General features: G+C 43.9%; 1 protein-coding gene across 1 annotated transcript in view; it reads right to left on the minus strand.

The window, feature by feature from the left end:
- Positions 1 to 20,017, minus strand: part of PRMT3 (protein arginine methyltransferase 3) — an 81,058-nt gene that overhangs the window by 19,332 nt on the left and 41,709 nt on the right. Inside the window, exons 12-13 of the mRNA XM_040409755.1 lie at positions 14,006 to 14,193; positions 9,722 to 9,808 (exon numbers count right to left, since the gene is read on the minus strand). Of these exons, the coding sequence (XP_040265689.1) occupies positions 9,722 to 9,808; positions 14,006 to 14,193 (275 nt within the window). The remainder of the gene's footprint in view (positions 1 to 9,721; positions 9,809 to 14,005; positions 14,194 to 20,017) is intronic.

Genomic DNA, 20,017 nt, shown 5'->3' on the forward strand with positions numbered 1-20,017 from the left:
TATTATAGTAGTTATATTCCTGTACATAGGAGGCAGTATTATAGTAGTTATATTCTTGTACATAGGAGGCAGTATTATAGTAGTTATATTCTTGTACATAGGAGCAGTATTATAGTAGTTATATTCCTGTACATAGGAGACAGTATTATAGTAGTTATATTCTTGTACATAGAAGGCAGTATTATAGTAATTATATTCTTGTACATAGGAGCAGTATTATAGTAGTTATATTCTTGTACATAGGAGCAGTATTATAGTAGTTATATTCCTGTACATAGGAGCAGTATTATAGTAGTTATATTCTTGTGCATAGGAGCAGTATTATAGTAGTTATATTCTTGTACATAGGAGCAGTATTATAGTAGTTATAATCCTGTACATAGGAGACAGTATTATAGTAGTTATATTCTTGTACATAGGAGGCAGTATTATAGTAGTTATAATCCTGTACATAGGAGACAGTATTATAGTAGTTATATTCTTGTACATAGGAGCAGTATTATAGTAGTTATATTCTTGTACATAGGAGCAGTATTATAGTAGTTATATTCCTGTACATAGGAGACAGTATTATAGTAGTTATATTCTTGTGCATAGGAGCAGTATTATAGTAGTTATATTCTTGTACATAGGAGCAGTATTATAGTAGTTATATTCTTGTACATAGGAGCAGTATTATAGTAGTTATATTCTTGTACATAGGAGCAGTATTATAGTAGTTATATTCTTGTACATAGGAGGTAGTATTATAGTAGTTATATTCTTGTACATAGGAGGCAGTATTATAGTAGTTATATTCCTGTACATAGGAGGCAGTATTATAGTAGTTATATTCTTGTACATAGGGGGCAGTATTATAGTAGTTATATTCTTGTACATAGGAGCAGTATTATAGTAGTTATATTCTTGTACATAGGAGGCAGTATTATAGTAGTTATATTCTTGGACATAGGGGGCAGTATTATAGTAGTTATATTCTTGTACATAGGAGGCAGTATTATAGTAGTTATATTCCTGTACATAGGAGGCAGTATTATAGTAGTTATATTCTTGTACATAGGAGGCAGTATTATAGTAGTTATATTCTTGTAAATAGGAGGCAGTATTATAGTAGTTATATTCTTGTACATAGGGGCACTATTATAGTAGTTATATTCTTGTACATAGGAGGCAGTATTATAGTAGTTATATTCTTGCACATAGGAGAATTATTATAGTAGTTATTTTCTTGAACATAGGAGCAGTATTATAGTAGTTATATTCTTGTACATAGGAGCAGTATTATAGTAGTTATATTCTTGTACATAGGAGCAGTATTATAGTAGTTATATTCTTGTACATAGGAGCAGTATTATAGTAGTTATATTCTTGTACATAGGGGCAGTATTATAGTAGTTATATTCCTGTACATAGGAGCAGTATTATAGTAGTTATATTCTTGTACATAGGAGCAGTATTATAGTAGTTATATTCTTGTACACAGGAGGCAGTATTATAGTAGTTATATTCTTGTACATAGGAGAAGTATTATAGTAGTTATTTTCTTGAACATAAGGGCAGTATTATAGTGGATATATTTTTCTGCATTCTTCTGCATGTAGTATTATAGTATTTATATTACTGTGTATAATAATGGAAAAGTATAATATTAGACAGATATATTGACAATGTACTAAGTCTGACAGGCCATAAGCGAAATGAGCTTCTAAAATAATGAACGGATGGCGGGAGAGCAAAAGAATTGTAAATTCAGGTAAAATGGGTGACTGTTGCTGGGGTCACACGGACCTTGGACGTAGTAAAACCATAAACAACAATTATCGTTTTATCTACTGTTGACCTTGACAGGATAAAGTTCCTGTAGATATGCGGTTTTCAGGCTCTGTACATGCGCCGTTTGTTCTGCTTTTCTCCATGACCGTGAACACAATAAGCTTTTATAAGTTGTTCACAGGAGTGTAAAAAATACACAATAAAAAATGATCAATTCAAGGAGAAGAAAGGAAATTAAACATTGTCATGATGGTTTTTATCTGGAGGGGGCCATTTGTCATTGTGATAGTCCAGGCCTCGTGTGTTTCGCTGGAGATACAATGAACCAGTCGGCCACACATGGTGGGAGGATAATGTTTTTGTGATGGGGTTTAGCCAGGCATGAAGGAGCAGCGGTCCCTGCACCCTGCAGCGGAAGGCACGAAGCTGGATAATCCACCACTAAATCCTCAGAAGAAGCGTTTATGTAGTATCAATGTCATACATATTATGCTGGATACATTCTACATTCATGTCTTCCCCATAGACTATAATCAGGTCTGCTACGTTTATGCTTTTTTCGTGCATATAGGAATTTTGTCTCCGCTTCAAAATCTTCTTTTGAGCAGAAACTGAACAGACCACATTATAGTCTACGGGGTCCATAGGCTCCATAATGTGCCGAATCTGTCCTTTCCGTTCTTCTGCTCCTAAAAAGGAAAAGGACGGCAAGGCTGAACGCTGAAGTGAACTCAGCCTAACAAGATTGAGAAAGCCGAGTTAATGGGCAGCTCCGTTCACAAGGTAAAGGATGACCCCTTTAATACAAAGTTTTGTAGGTACTGATAGTACTGCCTCCCTGTAAATGATGTAGGTACAGATAGTACTGCCTCCCTGTCTCTTCCTGTAAATGATGTAGGTACTGATAGTACTGCCTCCCTGTCTCTCCCTGTAAATGATGTAGGTACAGATAGTACTGCCTCCCTGTAAATGATGTAGGTACAGATAGTACTGCCTCCCTGTCTCTCCCTGTAAATGATGTAGGTACAGATAGTACTGCCTCCCTGTCTCTCCCTGTAAATGATGTAGATACAGACAGTACTGCCTCCCTGTAAATGATGTAGGTACAGATAGTACTGCCTCCCTGTCTCTCCCTGTAAATGATGTAAGTACAGATAGTACTGCCTCCCTCTCCCTTCCTGTCAATGATGTAGGTACAGATAGTACTGCCTCCCTGTCTCTCCCTGTAAATGATGTAGGTACAGATAGTACTGCCTCTCCCAGGATATGATGTAAGTACAGATAGTACTGCCTCTCCCTGTAAATGATGTAGGTACAGATAGTACTGCCTCCCCGTCACTCCCTGTAAATGATGTAGATACAAATAGTACCGCCTCCCCCTCTCTCCCTGTAAATGATGTAGGTACAGATAGTACCGCCTCCCCCTCTCTCCCTGTAAATGATGTAGGTACAGATAGTACTGCCTCCCCATCTCTCCCTGTAAATGATGTAGGTACAGATAGTACTGCCTCTCCTAGGATATGATGTAAGTACAGATAGTACTGCCTCCCCCTCTCTCCCTGTAAATGATGTAGGTACAGATAGTACTGCCTCCCCGTCTCTCCCTGTAAATGATGTAGGTACAGATAGTACTGCCTCCGTCTCTCATTGTAAATGATATAGGTACAGATAGTACTGCCTCCCCGTCTCTCCCTGTAAATGATGTAGGTACAGATAGTACTGCCTCCCCGTCTCTCCCTGTAAATGATGTAGGTACAGATAGTACTGCCTCCGTCTCTCATTGTAAATGATACAGGTACAGATATAGGTTTTCAGAAAATTGTGCAAAGATGAATCAGCAGTGGAAGCAGGAGAGCCGACAGGTTACATTGTGACTGCAGCTCTTTGTGTAACTGGAGTGTAAGTTATCATGTGACTGATGATCAGCACAAAATTAAAGTAACTTCAACATCAGCCAACATTACATGGAGATATGGAAAATTTTATATCAGAATTGTATATTAGAAACTGGGTCTATTAAAAGTGAATTACAGGATACCCATGTAGGCAATCTGCAATAAAGCAAGAGATCAAGAATACTGTAAAAGCCAACCTGCAGAACAAGTCATTACGAGGCATGATTAGTTCAATGACTCCAATCGATATATAGATATCAGCACATAATATCAGGTCAATGGAAACAAAAATGACACTGTGACTGAAAGAGGGGGGGGGGGGGGTGCGTTGTCTCTACTCAGGTGTGAGGGTCCTGCTCCGAACAATCGCTGCATCCAGTCAAAGAAATCAATGATTGTCAGCTCAGTGGGGGAGGCAGTAGCAGGACTAGGGCTCAATATTCTGTCATCACTCCTGATGAGCCCGCAAAGATGGCATTCTCGGGGAATTCAGCAGGGAGGCTGAAGACATGACATCCTGCCATCATCCCTGACACTGCCGGCAGGAAGGCTGATGGGATATTCTCTCCACACAGTAGGGAACCTCATCTGACATACATGAGATACAATGATTCCTGCCGTTCAACCCCGACCAGCTGATCTTATGTAACAAGTCCAAAAACAGAAGACTTCACCCTAAAGCACAGCACGTGCGGACCAGATCAGCAGAATAGGGAGTGCAGCTCTGGAGTATAACACAGGATGTAACTCAGGATCAGTGCAGGATAAGTAATGTATGTACACAGTGACTGCACCAGCAGAATAGGGAGTGCAGCTCTGGAGTATAATACAGGATGTAACTCAGGATCAGTACAGGATAAGTAATGTATGTACACAGTGACTGCACCAGCAGAATAGTGAGTGCAGCTCTGGAGTATAATACAGGATGTAACTCAGGATCAGTACAGGATAAGTAATGTATGTACACAGTGACTCCACCAGCAGAATAGTGAGTGCAGCTCTGGAGTATAATACAGGATGTAACTCAGGATCAGGACAAGATAAGTAATGTATGTACACAGTGACTGCACCAGCAGAATAGTGAGTGCAGCTCTGGAGTATAATACAGGATGTAACTCAGGATCAGTACAGGATAAGTAATGTATGTACACAGTGACTGCACCAGCAGAATAGTGAGTGCAGCTCTGAAGTATAATACAGGATGTAACTCAGGATCAGTACAGGATAAGTAATGTATGTACACAGTGACTGCACCAGCAGAATAGTGAGTGCAGCTCTGGAGTATAATACAGGATGTAACTCAGGATCAGTGCAGGATAAGTAATGCATGTACACAGTGACTCCACCAGCAGAATAGTGAGTGCAGCTCTGGAGTATAATACAGGATGTAACTCAGGATCAGGACAAGATAAGTAATGTATGTACACAGTGACTCCACCAGCAGAATAGTAAGTGCAGCTCTGGAGTATAATAAAGGATGTAACTCAGGTTAAGTACAGGATAAGTAATGTATGTACACAGTGACTCCACCAGCAGAATAGTGAGTGCAGCTCTGGAGTATAATACTGGATGGAACTCAGGATCAGTACAGGATAAGTAATGTATGTACACAGTGACTCCATCAGCAGAATAGTGAGTGCAGCTCTGGAGTATAATACAGGATGTAACTCAGGATTAGTACAGGAGAAGTAATGTATGTACACAGTGACTCCATCAGCAGAATAGTGAGTGCAGCTCTGGAGTATAATGCAGGATTTAACTCAGGATCAGTACAGGATAAGTAATGTATGTACACAGTGACTCCACCAGCAGAATAGTGAGTGCAGCTCTGGAGTATAATACAGGATGTAACTCAGGATTAGTACAGGAGAAGTAATGTATGTACACAGTGACTCCACCAGCAGAATAGTGAGTGCAGCTCTGGAGTATAATACAGGATATAGATAGTACAAAGTTGATAAATTGACAGCTTAATATGTAGATGCATTCTTAAGGACACTTCCTTTAGCGGTCACCTCACACGTTGGACGGATGGATCTGTCTGTAATATTTGGTTCTGTTATAATGAAGACAAATCCTAGTGTTGCACATTTTTATCAGATTCCTTTGTTGACATGTTTTATTTCAATTGAAAACTTGACGTTTCGAAGAAAAAAAAAGTGATTTTAGGGCCAGTTAGTTTAGTGGATTCAATTTGCAGGGTCAAAACCAGGTCAATGCGACTAAAACGCTCCGAAAGTGCGGTGTGATTGGCACATTTGATGCCCGGGCTGTGCAGGGTACGTTCTGGATAATTCCATTGACAGAAACAAGAAAGCCATTTTCCTGCGAGAATGAGCTCTGTGGGTAATGAGAACAGCGGGGATGATGGAGGACGGGATGAAGAGCGAGCACGCGTCTGGAATACAGAGAGAGACCAGGCCGCGGCTGCAGACATGACAGGAGCATGCTGAGAGGGAGCCACGAATTTATGGGCAGCGCGGACGGGACACGGCACTCCAAAATGAGTTAGGATATTAGGGCTCACGAAGGGGAATTTTCTTTGTCCTTTTATATTTGAATTTCTGGGAGTGGGGTGACAGATGCCACCACTGCAGCTTAGAAAAAGTTCTTACCCAGCTTTCCCAGAAGCAGAATGAGGACGACTGAAGGTCTTCATGGTGACACGCGTCATCCTAATCCGCCCCGTGGGCTTTCTACATGTCCGCAGATCAGGGGCAGATGTTCTGCAGAGGAGCCTCCTGTGTGATGAATGAAATGTAATTCCTTCACTCAAAAGCCATTTACTTCTAACACAAAGGTCCCGGAGGTTTCCATCTATCACCGGAACGAATGCTTCTCTATGTGGCCTCCACCGCAGTGAACCGCCGCTGATACACCGCGTTATACACCGCCGCTGATACACCGCCGCTGATACACCGCGTTATACACCGCCGCTGATACACCGCGTTATACACCGCCGCTGATACACCGCGTTATACACCGCCGCTGATACACCGCGTTATACACCGCCGCTGATACACCGCGTTACACACCGCCGCTGATACACCGCGTTACACACCGCCGCTGATACACCGCGTTATACACCGCCGCTGATACACCGCGTTATACACCGCCGCTGATACACCGCGTTATACACCGCCGCTGATACACCGCGTTATACACCGCCGCTGATACACCGCGTTATACACCGCCGCTGATACACCGCGTTACACACCGCCGCTGATACACCGCGTTACACACCGCCGCTGATACATCGCGTTACACACCGCCGCTGATACATCGCGTTACACACCGCCGCTGATACACCGCGTTATACACCGCCGCTGATACACCGCGTTATACACCGCCGCTGATACACCGCGTTATACACCGCCGCTGATACACCGCGTTATACACCGCCGCTGATACACCGCGTTACACACCGCCGCTGATACATCGCGTTACACACCGCCGCTGATACACCGCGTTACACACCGCCGCTGATACACCGCGTTATACACCGCCGCTGATACACCGCGTTATACACCGCCGCTGATACACCGCGTTATACACCGCCGCTGATACACCGCGTTATACACCGCCGCTGATACACCGCGTTACACACCGCCTTATACACCACTGCTGATACACCCCGTTTTACATCACCGCTGATACACCGCGTTATACACCGTGTCATACACCAGCGCCGATACAACACCACATATGGAAGAACTGATAAACCACATTATACACAGCATTGACACTTCTACACCAGCGGAATACTGGGATATTTCAGCTCTGAAGTCTGCAGAACAGTGATTGCAGCTCTGAAGTATAATGTAACCATAAGTGACACGCTCATGTTCGAAGTTGGACATAGAATTCATGCAGGAAGGTTTCACGTGACAGGAACGCCTTTCATGGTGAGCCGTGTGCCGACAGAGGATATATCGCCAAGGCTCGTGTGAATGCCCTCCGGTCACTCAGCTGCACTGACACAAGCCAATCACATCCAGAAACGACCACTGATCCGTTGATCTCTTAGTAATTCTGGAAGCTTCACCTGAAGACTCAGCAATGAGGGGAGAAAAAACATCAAAAACTACCTGGGTGCCTCCACGCCTCATCCTCGAGATACAAATAAGAATGGTTCCATTCACTGACAGCAAGTATATCTGCAATCTGCCTGCCTGTAGGATACATTGGGCCAATCAATACCTAATATATTGGGTTCCAGATTAGGATTTGGTGCGATACACCAGGCACAATGGCGTCTCGTTTCCTCCATGTTTACTCAGCGATCACAGTTTTGCAGAACATGTGTCGAGCCCCCTCCCCTAATAAGCCCCTCTACATGTATACCGGACGTGGAATCACTCATCCTCCCACATCCCAGAAGATGACGGTTTGATTCTTTGCTCCAACATCCGGCTCTCCGTCTCCCATAAATCTAAATCTTTCTCTGTTCCGAAATTATACAAGGCCAGATCAATTCTCATTCCATCAGTTCCCGGAGCATCCGCCCATAATGAGAAGGGGACGCAGCACGGAACGGCGGCGGTGAGGAATGTTGTACCGACAGCGTCATGGAATTAGCGGCAGGCTGCGGTTATTATAATAGAAAGCCGGAGCATGACTGTGAGATACAAAGCAATCTGTACTAGATCCCGGCCATTCCTGCCGAGGGGGGGAGGGGGGTGCAGGTTTAGTTAGTGCCTGACACTTCATTTATCATCTCCCCCTGCCCAACCTTGCAGTAAATGAACAATAAACCACATTATTCCCACTGAGCACAGGCTTTTTTTTCTTGATACAGGATCATAAATTCTACATATGAGTGAAGACAAACACCAAGATCTCAGCCGTCTCCTAGAAGTCACTGCATTGGAATGAAAGGAACCAAATTATCACCAGAAATGGATAAAAGATAAAACACCGCACTAAAAAAGCACCACTGAATGTAATGTCATGGACCGGAATCAAATACAGAACCACAAGGCGATTTGGCAAAGTGACCCCATCCTACTATCATGAAAGGGTCTTCACATGGGCTGCCTGTATTATACTCCAGAGCTGCACTCACTATTCTGCTGGTGCAGTCACTGTGTACATACATTACTTATCCTGTACTGATCCTGAGTTACATCCTGTATTATACTCCAGAGCTGCACTCACTATTCTGCTGGTGCAGTCACTGTGTACATACATTACTTATCCTGTACTGATCCTGAGTTACATCCTGTATTATACTCCAGAGCTGCACTCACTATTCTGCTGGAGCAGTCACTGTGTACATACATTACTTATCCTGTACTTAACCTGAGTTACATCCTGTATTATACTCCAGAGCTGCACTCACTATTCTGCTGGTGCAGTCACTGTGTACATACATTACTTATCCTGCACTGATCCTGAGTTACATCCTGTATTATACTCCAGAGCTGCACTCACTATTCTGCTGGTGCAGTCTCTGTGTACATACATAACTTATCCTGTACTGATCCTGAGTTGCATCCTGTATTATACTCCAGAGCTGCACTCACTATTCTGCTGGTGCAGTCACTGTGTACATACATTACTTATCATGTACTGATCCTGAGTTACATCCTGTATTATACTCCAGAGCTGCACTCACTATTCTGCTGGTGCAGTCACTGTGTACATACATTACTTATCCTGTACTGATCCTGAGTTACATCCTGTATTATACTCCAGAGCTGCACTCACTATTCTGCTGGTGCAGTCACTGTGTACACACTTTACTTATCCTGTACGGATCCCAAGTTGATATTTTGGTGCAATTTACACTAAATCTAGGTGCACTCCCTCTAGTAAAATGTGTGCCTTTGTGGTTCATTATCTCACCATTGTAAAGATCTCTGCTTGCTGTCAGTGAACGGGAATATTTAGAGGATGAAACAGTTCTTATTTACTGGCAGCAAGCAGAGATCCGGAAAATAGTGAGAAAAAGCAACAGGGTTGATAAAAACAGTGACCCTCCCAAAACTGGAATGACTCCTGTAACCCCTTCTTTGCTGTGCGGTCAGTAATTCGGCGAAGCCCTCACTCACCGTGCACGCCCCGTCCCTTGATATTGGCAGGGAGAAATCTGTGCAAAAATCCAAATCCTTCACCGCGGCCGTCAGACAGTTAATGTCCTGAAATAGAAGACATAACGAGAACGTAAAAAAGCCATGTCCCATGTCCTGTGCAGGGGGGGGGGGGGGGGAAAAACTTCAGACATTTAGGAGTCTAGGAACGCTGTCTGACAACCTATAAGGACTTGTTATAGTGGTCATATTAGTTGTCGCCTAGCTTTCCAAGAACAAGACACATTTTTCAGTTCACAGGGAATGGAAAATCCTCAGTGGAATAAAGCGGCATCAAAATGGACGAGATCGGAACTAATTCTTATCCACGCGTTTTTCCACTTTTCTATTCTTTCTGGGAGTTTTGCAGGGATTTGAATAGGCGGTATCTGGGGACTGTCGAGGCTCGAGCTCCAGGACAGAGTGATCTGGCTAGGTTTGCAAGTTTCCTGTGTTTTCCAGGTCAACTGTGAGCTTTGCTGTGTAGACTGGGACAGAGTCAGCAGAGTCATCTCATTATTCTTTATGACGAGGATCAGTAGGGCAATGTAAAAGGGTTGTGCCAAGTTTTATTCCTGGATAGGGGATAACTTAGTGGTCATTCCCCCAAAGATTCTGAGAATGAGGGTCCTGTTCCCCAATCTTGATGGCGCATCAGGTAGAACATGCGCACCGCCGCTCCATTCATTCTCTATGGGACTACTGAAGATAGCGCAGTACACACTCGGCTGTATCCAGCAGTCCCGCAGAGAATGAATGGGGGGGCGGCGGGGGGCATGCCTGACCTGATCAGGACCCCCATCCTCAGGATCGGCCAGGGTCTGACAACTCAGTCAGTTATCCCCTATTCCAAAAGATTGGGTGACAGAAGAGACACAAAACAGAAGGATAACGGACGTAGAGGTCCAGAACCGGAATGAGAAGAAATTCATTACAGTCTTATCTGAGTAATCCCCCCCCCCCCCCCCCACCTGAAAATGACAGATTTCAAGGGGGAAAAAATCAATACAGGAAATGTATCTAAAATTTTTCAGTTTTATCGAATGAACAGAAAAAAAATCTACAATGTAAAAAAATTCAATATCTAATTTTTACTACAAACAATTCTACATCAGTTTAACTCTTTCATGCTTTGCCTGTGGATCAATAGAAGAACGAGGAAGGAAGAGTGAACAGATTTCCCATCGTATTAGAGGGACCTCTGAACGATATCACTTGGGTTTCCAGTTTGGCAGCATTTTTTCAGACTTTGTGTTTCAAGTTGCAACTATTTTCAAGATCTCCACTTGCTGCCAGTGAATTGAAACATTTTTCTTTACATATAGAGACTTAAAGGAGATGTCGACTTTCTGCTTACATTTCACACATGTAATGTCATACAAAACCATAAAACAACCTACTGCTTATCTCAGCGTACCTGCCGAAGCAATCTCTCCCCCCCCCCCCCCCGCCGGTGTCGTACATAAAGAGACCACAATGGTGGAGGTCACGTAATTTAGAACAGACACAGCAGACTGCCGTCTGTATCTGCACCTGCACTACAGAGGACACAGTCGGGGAGGCAGTCAAGAGGGTAAACCATGTGATTCCTGCCATCTTGGATGCAGCAGTTTATTTAAATATGGACCCTATGGGCAACGGAGAGGATTCTACCAACGTGCTGGGGTAAGCAATGACAATACACGTCAGCATTCAGCGTTTTTAGGTGCCGCACCTGAGGGGTTAATTGACGGGGATCGCAGTGCCCTGTCAGAGGTCGGGTGCCGAGTATGTGATTCTGCTGCCGGCACCCGCCGCCTATATTTGTATTAAATGTTTAGTTAGCTTCATTGGTGGCGCAGTGCGCCCCCACAGCATTAAAGTCATTGGTGGCAGTGGCCACAGGGTCCCCTCCCCCCCATCTCATTGGTGGTGCAGTGGCAGCTTCCGATCGCTGTACCATGGCAGCCAGGACGCTACTGAAGCCCTGGCTGCCATGGTCAGCTCCCTGCTGCTGTGTGTACTATGCACAGGGCAGCAGGGAGAGTGTGAAGTCCTATTCACCCTGATTTAGTTCTATTAGGGTGAATAGGACAAGGAATGAAAAGATCCCAGGTTCTAGCCCCTAAGAAGGGGAAATGGTTATTAAATAAAGTTAAAAAAAATAAAATAAAAAAACACACCAAAATATTAGGTTTAAATCACCCCCTTTTCCAATTTTACATATAAAATATATAAACAATAAACAAACATTACATATCGCCACGTCCGAAAAGTCCAAACTATCAAAATATTAAAAAATATCTCCTTTCCGGTGAACGCCGTAACAGAAAATAAATAAATAAAAACCGCGCAATTCGCCATTTTTTTGTCACCTTGTCCCCCCAAAAAAAAATAGGATAGGACTGTTCTATTATGGGCCGGACGTTCCATAAAAGGCGGAATGCACGCGGCTTTTTTGGTGTTTTATTTTTTTGCCCGTGGTATCAAATATCGCAATACTTTTTTACGGAACCGAAATCTAATCAAAATTTTGGTATCATGACAACCCTACATCAGGATATCCTAAAGATAATGGTGTAAACAAGCATTGGAGCTTGAAAGTTTGTGGAGTCCTGGACATGATATACAGTGAGGAACAGAAGTGTTTGAACACCCTGCGCTTTTGCAAGTTCTCCCACTTAGGAATCATGGAGGGTCCGACATTCACATTGTAGGGGCATTCCCGCTCTGAGAGACAGAATAAAATAAATAAAAAAATCAGGAAATCGCATTGTATGATTTTTAGAGAATGTCTGTGTCTTGCACTGCTGAACAGAAGTATTTGAACACCTGAGAAAATCCGTGTTAATATTTGGTCCAGAAGCCTTTGTTTGCCGTTCCAGAGGTCAAGCGTTTCCTGTAGTTCTTGACCAGGTTTGCAGACACTGCGGCAGGGGTTTTGTCCCACTCCTCCACACAGATCTCCTCTATATCTGTCAGGTTTCGGGGCTGTCGATGAGCAACACGGAGTTTCAGCTCTTCCAAAGATGTTCTATTGGATTTAGTTCTGGACACGGGCTAGGCCACTCCCGAACCTTGAAATGCTTCTTACGGAGCCGCTCCTATGTTATCCTGGCTGTGTGCTTTGGGTCGTTGTCATGTTGGAAGACCCAGCCACGACCCATCTTCAATGCTCTGACTGAGGGAAGGAGGTTGTTGCTCAAAATCTCACAATAAATGGCCCCATTCATCCTCTCCTTAATACAGTGCAGTCGTCCTGTCCGCTTCGCAGAAAAGCCCCCCAAAGCATGATGTTACCCTTCCCCCCCCCCATGCTTCACAGTAGGGATGGTGTTTTTGGGATGTAACTCAGCCTTCTTTTTCCTCCAAACACGACGAGTGAAGCTTAGACCAAAAAGTTCTACTTTGGTCTCCTCTGACCACATGACTTTCTCCCCGGCCTCCTCTAGATCATCCAGATGGTCATTGGCAAACTTCAGACGGGCCTGGACCTGTGATGACTTGAGCAGGGGAACCTTCCGTACAATTCATGATCTGAAACCATGACGGCGTAGTGTTCTACCGACAGTGACCTCTGAAGCTGTGGTCCCAGCTCTCTTCATGTCATTGACCAGCTCCTCCCTTGTAGTTCTGGGCTGATTCCTCACCTTTCTTATCATCAGTGATACCCCACGAGGTGAGATCTTGCATGGAGCCACAGTCCGAGGGAGACGGACAGTCGTCTTTAGCCTCTTCCATTTTCTACAGTTGATCTATTTTCACCAAGTTGCTTGGTAATTGCCCCGCAGCCCTTTCCAGCCTTAAGGAGGTCCACAGTTTTGTCTCTGGTGTCTTTTGACAGCTCTTTGATCTTGCCCATGGTAGTAGTTGGCGTCTGACTGACTGTGGGGTGGACAGGGGTCTTTAAAGAGCTCAGACAGGTGCTACTAAGTTAGATGAATGAGTGGAGTAGAGGTGGACTTTTTAAAGGCGCAGTAACAGGTAATTGAGAGACAGAATTCTTGCAGTTTCTCAGTTGTTCAAATACTTCCGTTCAGCAGCAAGACAAAGACATTCTTTAAAAGTCATACAATGCGATTTCCTGATTTTTTTATTTATTCCGTCTCTCAGAATGGGAATGCACCTACAATGTGAATGTCAGACCCCTCCATGATCTCTAAGTGGGAGAACTTGCAAAATTGCAGGGTGTTCAAATACTTCTGTTCCTCACGGTAACAGCAGGGGGTGCTATCCTGGTTTTGGCTCTGGGGCCCGGCGCGGCTCCTTCATGCTGATAATCATTACCTTTATAATAACTGGCTCGGAGATAATGGTGTCCGGATTGACAACCTCCACTATGGCCTCTGGTAAGACGGCTTTCTTCATACACGACATATTAAACCCATAGACGTCGTCCCAGAAGGCCAGCTTTCCGGTGTGCTTCTCGGCATCATACAGAGCCACAATGCTGATGTTACAGCGGTCTGGATACACTGGAAAGACAAAGACAGCATTATAATAACTCAACGCTAATACAGACACGTACAAGTAATGTGCAGAAGCAACATTTCCCAGACTTCAGGAGGGAAATCTGCTAATACATCCCCCCGACCTACATAACTGCATAACCAGGGAGAACTATGCTCTAGGAGCTGTAACGGGGGCCATATTCTATATCCCACAGCTTCCCAGCAAGCAGATATAGAGAACAAAAGGATGAATAGAAAACAGGAGGCACTGTGTACATACATTACTTATCCTGTACTGATCCTGAGTTAAATCCTGTATTATACTCCAGAGCTGCACTCACTATTCTGCTGGTGCAGTCGCTGTGTACATACATTACTTATCCTGTACTGATCCTGAGTTACATCCTGTATTATACTCCAGAGCTGCACTCACTATTCTGCTGGTGCAGTCACTGTGTACATACATTACTTATCCTGTACTGATCCTGAGTTACATCCTGCATTATACTCCAGAGCAGCACTCACTATTCTGCTGGTGCAGTCACTGTGTACATACATTACTTATCCTGTACTGATCCTGAGTTACATCCTGTATTATACTCCAGAGCTGCACTCACTATTCTGCTGGTGCAGTCACTGTGTACATACATTACTTATCCTGTACTGATCCTGAGTTACATCCTGTATTATACTCCAGAGCTGCACTCACTATTCTGCTGGTGGAGTCACTGTGTACAAACATTACTTATCCTGTACTGATCCTGAGTTACATCCTGTATTATACTCCAGAGCAGCACTCACTGTTCTGCTGGTGCAGTCACTGTGTACATACATTACTTATCCTGTACTGATCCTGAGTGACATCCTGCATTATACTCCAGAGCTGCACTCACTATTCTGCTGGTGGAGTCACTGTGTACATACATTACTTATCCTGTACTGATCCTGAGTGACATCCTGCATTATACTCCAGAGCAGCACTCACTATTCTGCTGGTGCAGTCACTGTGTACATACATTACTTATCCTGTACTGATCCTAAGTTACATGCTGTACTATACTCCAGAGCTGCACTCACTGTTCTGCTGGTGCAGTCACTGTGTACATACATTACTTATCCTGTACTGATCCTGAGTGACATCCTGTATTATACTCCAGAGCTGCACTCACTATTCTGCTGGTGCAGTCACTGTGTACATACATTACTTATCCTGTACTGATCCTGAGTTACATCCTGTATTATACTCCAGAGCTGCACTCACTATTCTGCTGGTGCAGTCACTGTGTACATACATTACTTATCCTGTACTGATCCTGCGTTACATCCTGTATTATACTCCAGAGCTGCACTCACTATTCTGCTGGTGCAGTCACTGTGTACATACATTACTTATCCTGTACTGATCCTGAGTTACATCCTGTATTATACTCCAGAGCTGCACTCACTATTCTGCTGGTGCAGTCACTGTGTACATACATTACTTATCCTGCACTGATCCTCAGTTACATCCTGTATTATACTCCAGAGCTGCACTCACTATTCTGCTGGTGCAGTCACTGTGTACATACATTACAATACTAATCCTGAGTTACATCCTGTATTATACTCCAGAGCTGCGCTCACTGTTCGGCAGACCTCAGAGATGAAATTTGCTAGCATTCCCTGCTTGTTCAGTGTCAGCCCAGACCTTATTTTGGTGATCTGCGTTCTGGGATGCATTGCTTTTACACCGAGCACTGCACGTTCCTCCGATTTAGGAAAAGCTAACTGCCCCTGCATTATCAGAGCTCATCTCATCTGTTAGAGGTGTCTGTGAACCATCTTCCCGACTGTTGAAACTTGCCAAACCTGACAAAAAAAAACTAAAACCTGCAGCCGGTACACCACGTGTGAACATGGTCTAACATAATGAGGAGCAGCACAGGTAAGTGTACGATCTGCTCTCCTGTAAGTCGTCTGCAGTCAGCCTCTCATGGCTGATAACAGATAGCAGTAGATTGCATTGCACTGAATAAAGGGTGTATTAGACAGGAAGATTTGGTAACTATGACGATTGAACAGTTGACAAGTCGTTATCGTTTGTAACACAAGACAATGATCGCGGGCATCGTTATTGCGATCAGAAAAGCGGAGAATTGTTCGTAAATTCATCTATACAGAGATTTAAGCAGCTGGAGATTCCACTTCTCTCCTACGATGTCTTGACGATCAGGCGACGACTTATTACACGCTGAGACGCCATGTCAATGGACGATCATATTTTAAAAAGTTGAAACATGTGGTTAAACGAGAACTGAACGTTTTCACGATCGCTAGTAACGATTACACACCACGAAAAATCGGTGGATAGCGAACAATATTGGGATTTTTAGGATGATTATTCGTCTCTTATATCTGAGAAGTAGGTCAGTGGTCGCCTCCGCTGCGTCCGGCATCCGTTATTCAATTACTACGTCTGCAGAAAGCGAAGGGAAAAGATGAAAAATGATTTTCCTTCACGAGTAAAATTAACAAAGTGCTGATTGGACGGAAATCGCTTCTCGTCGTCCATCTGAGGATTCATGGCTGTGACATCTGTGTCCTTCTCGATTCACTGCCCAGGAATCATTTGTCACTGGTAACAACTCACGTGGAGGAAGACCCAAGCCGATTCCACATCCCCCGCCATAAAAAGGCTAAAAGGACAGCGGGAAAAATGTCTCTGCGAACGCAAAAGCAAGAGGCCGCCATCAGAAGAGCATGAGAGGGAGAAAATATCACCGCCACCTATGATGCAACAGTCAGATATATTATAAGAGCCTGAATATAACAGTCAGGTATATTATGTAATAGATATGTTAGAAGAGCCTGAGTATAAGGGTCCATTCACTTTCAATGGGGCTGGAACGGATGCAAATCCACATTTCCTGGATCCGCATCCGCATTTTCGGGATCCCCATCAGTTTTTTCGGGATCCGTTTTTTTGTGATCCGCAATTTTGTTCCTGGAAAAAATAGAACATGTCCTATTCTTGTCCGCAATTGCGGACCAGAAAAGGCATTTTCTATAATAGTGTCTGTGATGTGCGGATCCGCAAATTGCGGATCGCACATGGCAGGTGTCCGTGTTTTGCGGATCCGCAAAACACTTACGGACGTGTGAATGGACCGTAACAGTCACATATTATATAACAGTTGGATATAATATAAGAGCCTAAATATAACAGTCAGATACAGTATAAGCAGGAATATAATAGTCAGATATTTTAACAGTCGGATGTAGTATCAGAACTTGGATATAACAGTCAGATATTATATAACAGATACGTTAGAAGAGCCTGGGTATAACAGTCGGATACTATATAATAGCCAGATAAGTTATAGGAGTCTGGTTATAACCAACAGGTATATCGAGTCTCTTACAATATACCTGACTGTTATATAACAGCCAATAATATTACAAGGACAAGTCAAGGAACAGACCGGTTTTTATAAGAGCTGGATATCCCTATAACCGGCTGATGATATGTAGCAGTCGGTCACAATTGTAACATTCTGATGGATAAGTTGGAAGCTATTCTAGCAGTTGGTTATTATATCATCATCCTATTAGTGCAACAGTTGTATAACACTTTTATAGTCAAATACAACGCATTTGGAAAATCTTCAGATCCTTTCACTTTGTTCACATTTTGTTATGTTGCTCCTTGTGCTAAAATAAAATAAAAAAAATTCCAGTTTTCTTTAAGAACATCTCTGCACTTTTCTCCATTTGGCTTTGCCTCCACCCTGACGGGTCTCGCAGCCCCCCAGCAGAATGCTGCCACCACCACGCCTCACTGTACAGCTGGTATTGGGCAGGTGATGAGCGGTGCCTGGTTTCCTCCAGGTAGGACGCTTAGAATTGAGGCCAAAAAGTTCAGTCTTGGTGTCATCAGAGCAGAGAATCTTGTTTCTCACAGTTTAAGAACCCTTTAAGCCAGGCATGCTCAACCTGCGGCCCTCCAGCTGTTGCAAAACTACAACTCCCATCATTCCCAGACAGCCTACAGCTATCATCCTACAGAAGGGCACTGTGGGAATTGTAGTTTTACAACAGCTGGAGGGCCGCAGGTTGAGCATCCCTGCTTTAAGCGCTCCAGGCGGCTTTCATGTGTCTTTTTCCTGAGCAGAGGCTTCTTTCCGGCCGCTCTGTCATAAAACCCAGATTGTTGGAGGCAGCAGTGATGGTGGACCTTCTGGAAGTTTCTCCCATCTGCACTCAGGATCTTTGGAGCTCAGCCAAAGTGACCTTTCTCACCAAGGACCTTCTTCCCCAATTACTTAGTTTGGGGGGGCGGCCAGCTCTACGAAAAGTCCTGGTTGTTCCAAACGTCATCCATTTAAGAATTATGGAGGCCACTGTGCTCTTGGGAACTTTCAGAGCAGCAGAAATGTTTTTGCCCCCATGTAATCCTGTCTCTGAGCTCTACAGGCAGTTCTTCCCTCCTTATGGCTTGGTGTTTGCCCTGATTTGCAGGGAGAGCTCTACGAAAAGTCCTGGTTGTTCCAAACGTCATCCATTTAAGAATTATGGAGGCCACTGTGCTCTTGGGAACTTTCAGAGCAGCAGAAATGTTTTTGCCCCTTCTCCAGATCTGTGCCCCCCATGTAATCCTGTCTCTGAGCTCTACAGGCAGTTCTTCCCTCCTTATGGCTTGGTGTTTGCCCTGATTTGCATTGTCAGCTGTGAGATCTTATATAGACAGGGCCGTGTCTTTCCAAGTCATGTCCAATCAGCTAAATTTACCACAGGTGACTCCAATCAAGGTGGAGAAACATCTCAGAGATGATCCAGAGAAATGGGATTATTACAGTTGGAAATTATTATTCTTGGACACTATGCAAAAAATTATTATTCCAGAAAATGTTTTATTTTGACAACTGCCAAGTGTGAACCTGCGTGTACATAAAGCTTTTATCATAGAATGAAAGCTTTGAAATGCCAGCATATCTGCTTGCTGTCAGTGAATGCAAACATAAGAGTATCTCTTAGTCCTGCTCACACAGCTGCAGTCTGTTACAAAGTATCAGGACCAGGGAGAGATCTGTGCTGCTACTGTGCTTAGATCAAGGTGGATAATCTGCACTGAGACATAGTAACAAACCCACACCTGTAAGGAGAACAAAACTCTTTACAGATTATCAGCCTCTGGATGCAAATACGAACAAGCAAGTGGAGATCCTGAAAATGATGAGGAACTGAAATGTAAAGCCAAGTTACAGAAAGTTTCCTCAGATGATGATGGTGCCTTTAAAGGGACTGTAGCTAGGGCTAGACTCCATCTAAAAGGGACTGTAGCTAGGGCTAGACTCCATCTAAAAGGGACTGTAGCTAGGGCTAGACTCCATCTGAAAGGCACTGTAGCTAGGGCTAGACTCCATCTAAAAGGGACTGTAGCTAGGGCTAGACTCCATCTAAAAGGGACTGTAGCTAGGGCTAGACTCCATCTAAAAGGGACTGTAGCTAGGGCTAGACTCCATCTAAAAGGGACTGTAGCTAGGGCTAGACTCCATCTAAAAGGGACTGTAGCTAGGGCTAGACTCCATCTAAAAGGGACTGTAGCTAGGGCTAGACTCCATCTAAAAAGGGACTGTAGCTAGGGCTAGACTCCATCTAAAAGGGACTGTAGCTAGGGCTAGACTCCATCTAAAAGGGACTGTAGCTAGGGCTAGACTCCATCTAAAAGGGACTGTAGCTAGGGCTAGACTCCATCTAAAAGGGACTGTAGCTAGGGCTAGACTCCATCTAAAAGGGACTGTAGCTAGGGCTAGACTCCATCTAAAAGGGACTGTAGCTAGGGCTAGACTCCATCTAAAAGGGACTGTAG

This window comes from Bufo bufo, chromosome 10, assembly GCF_905171765.1.
Source record: "Bufo bufo chromosome 10, aBufBuf1.1, whole genome shotgun sequence".
Classification (NCBI taxonomy): Eukaryota; Metazoa; Chordata; class Amphibia; order Anura; family Bufonidae; genus Bufo; species Bufo bufo.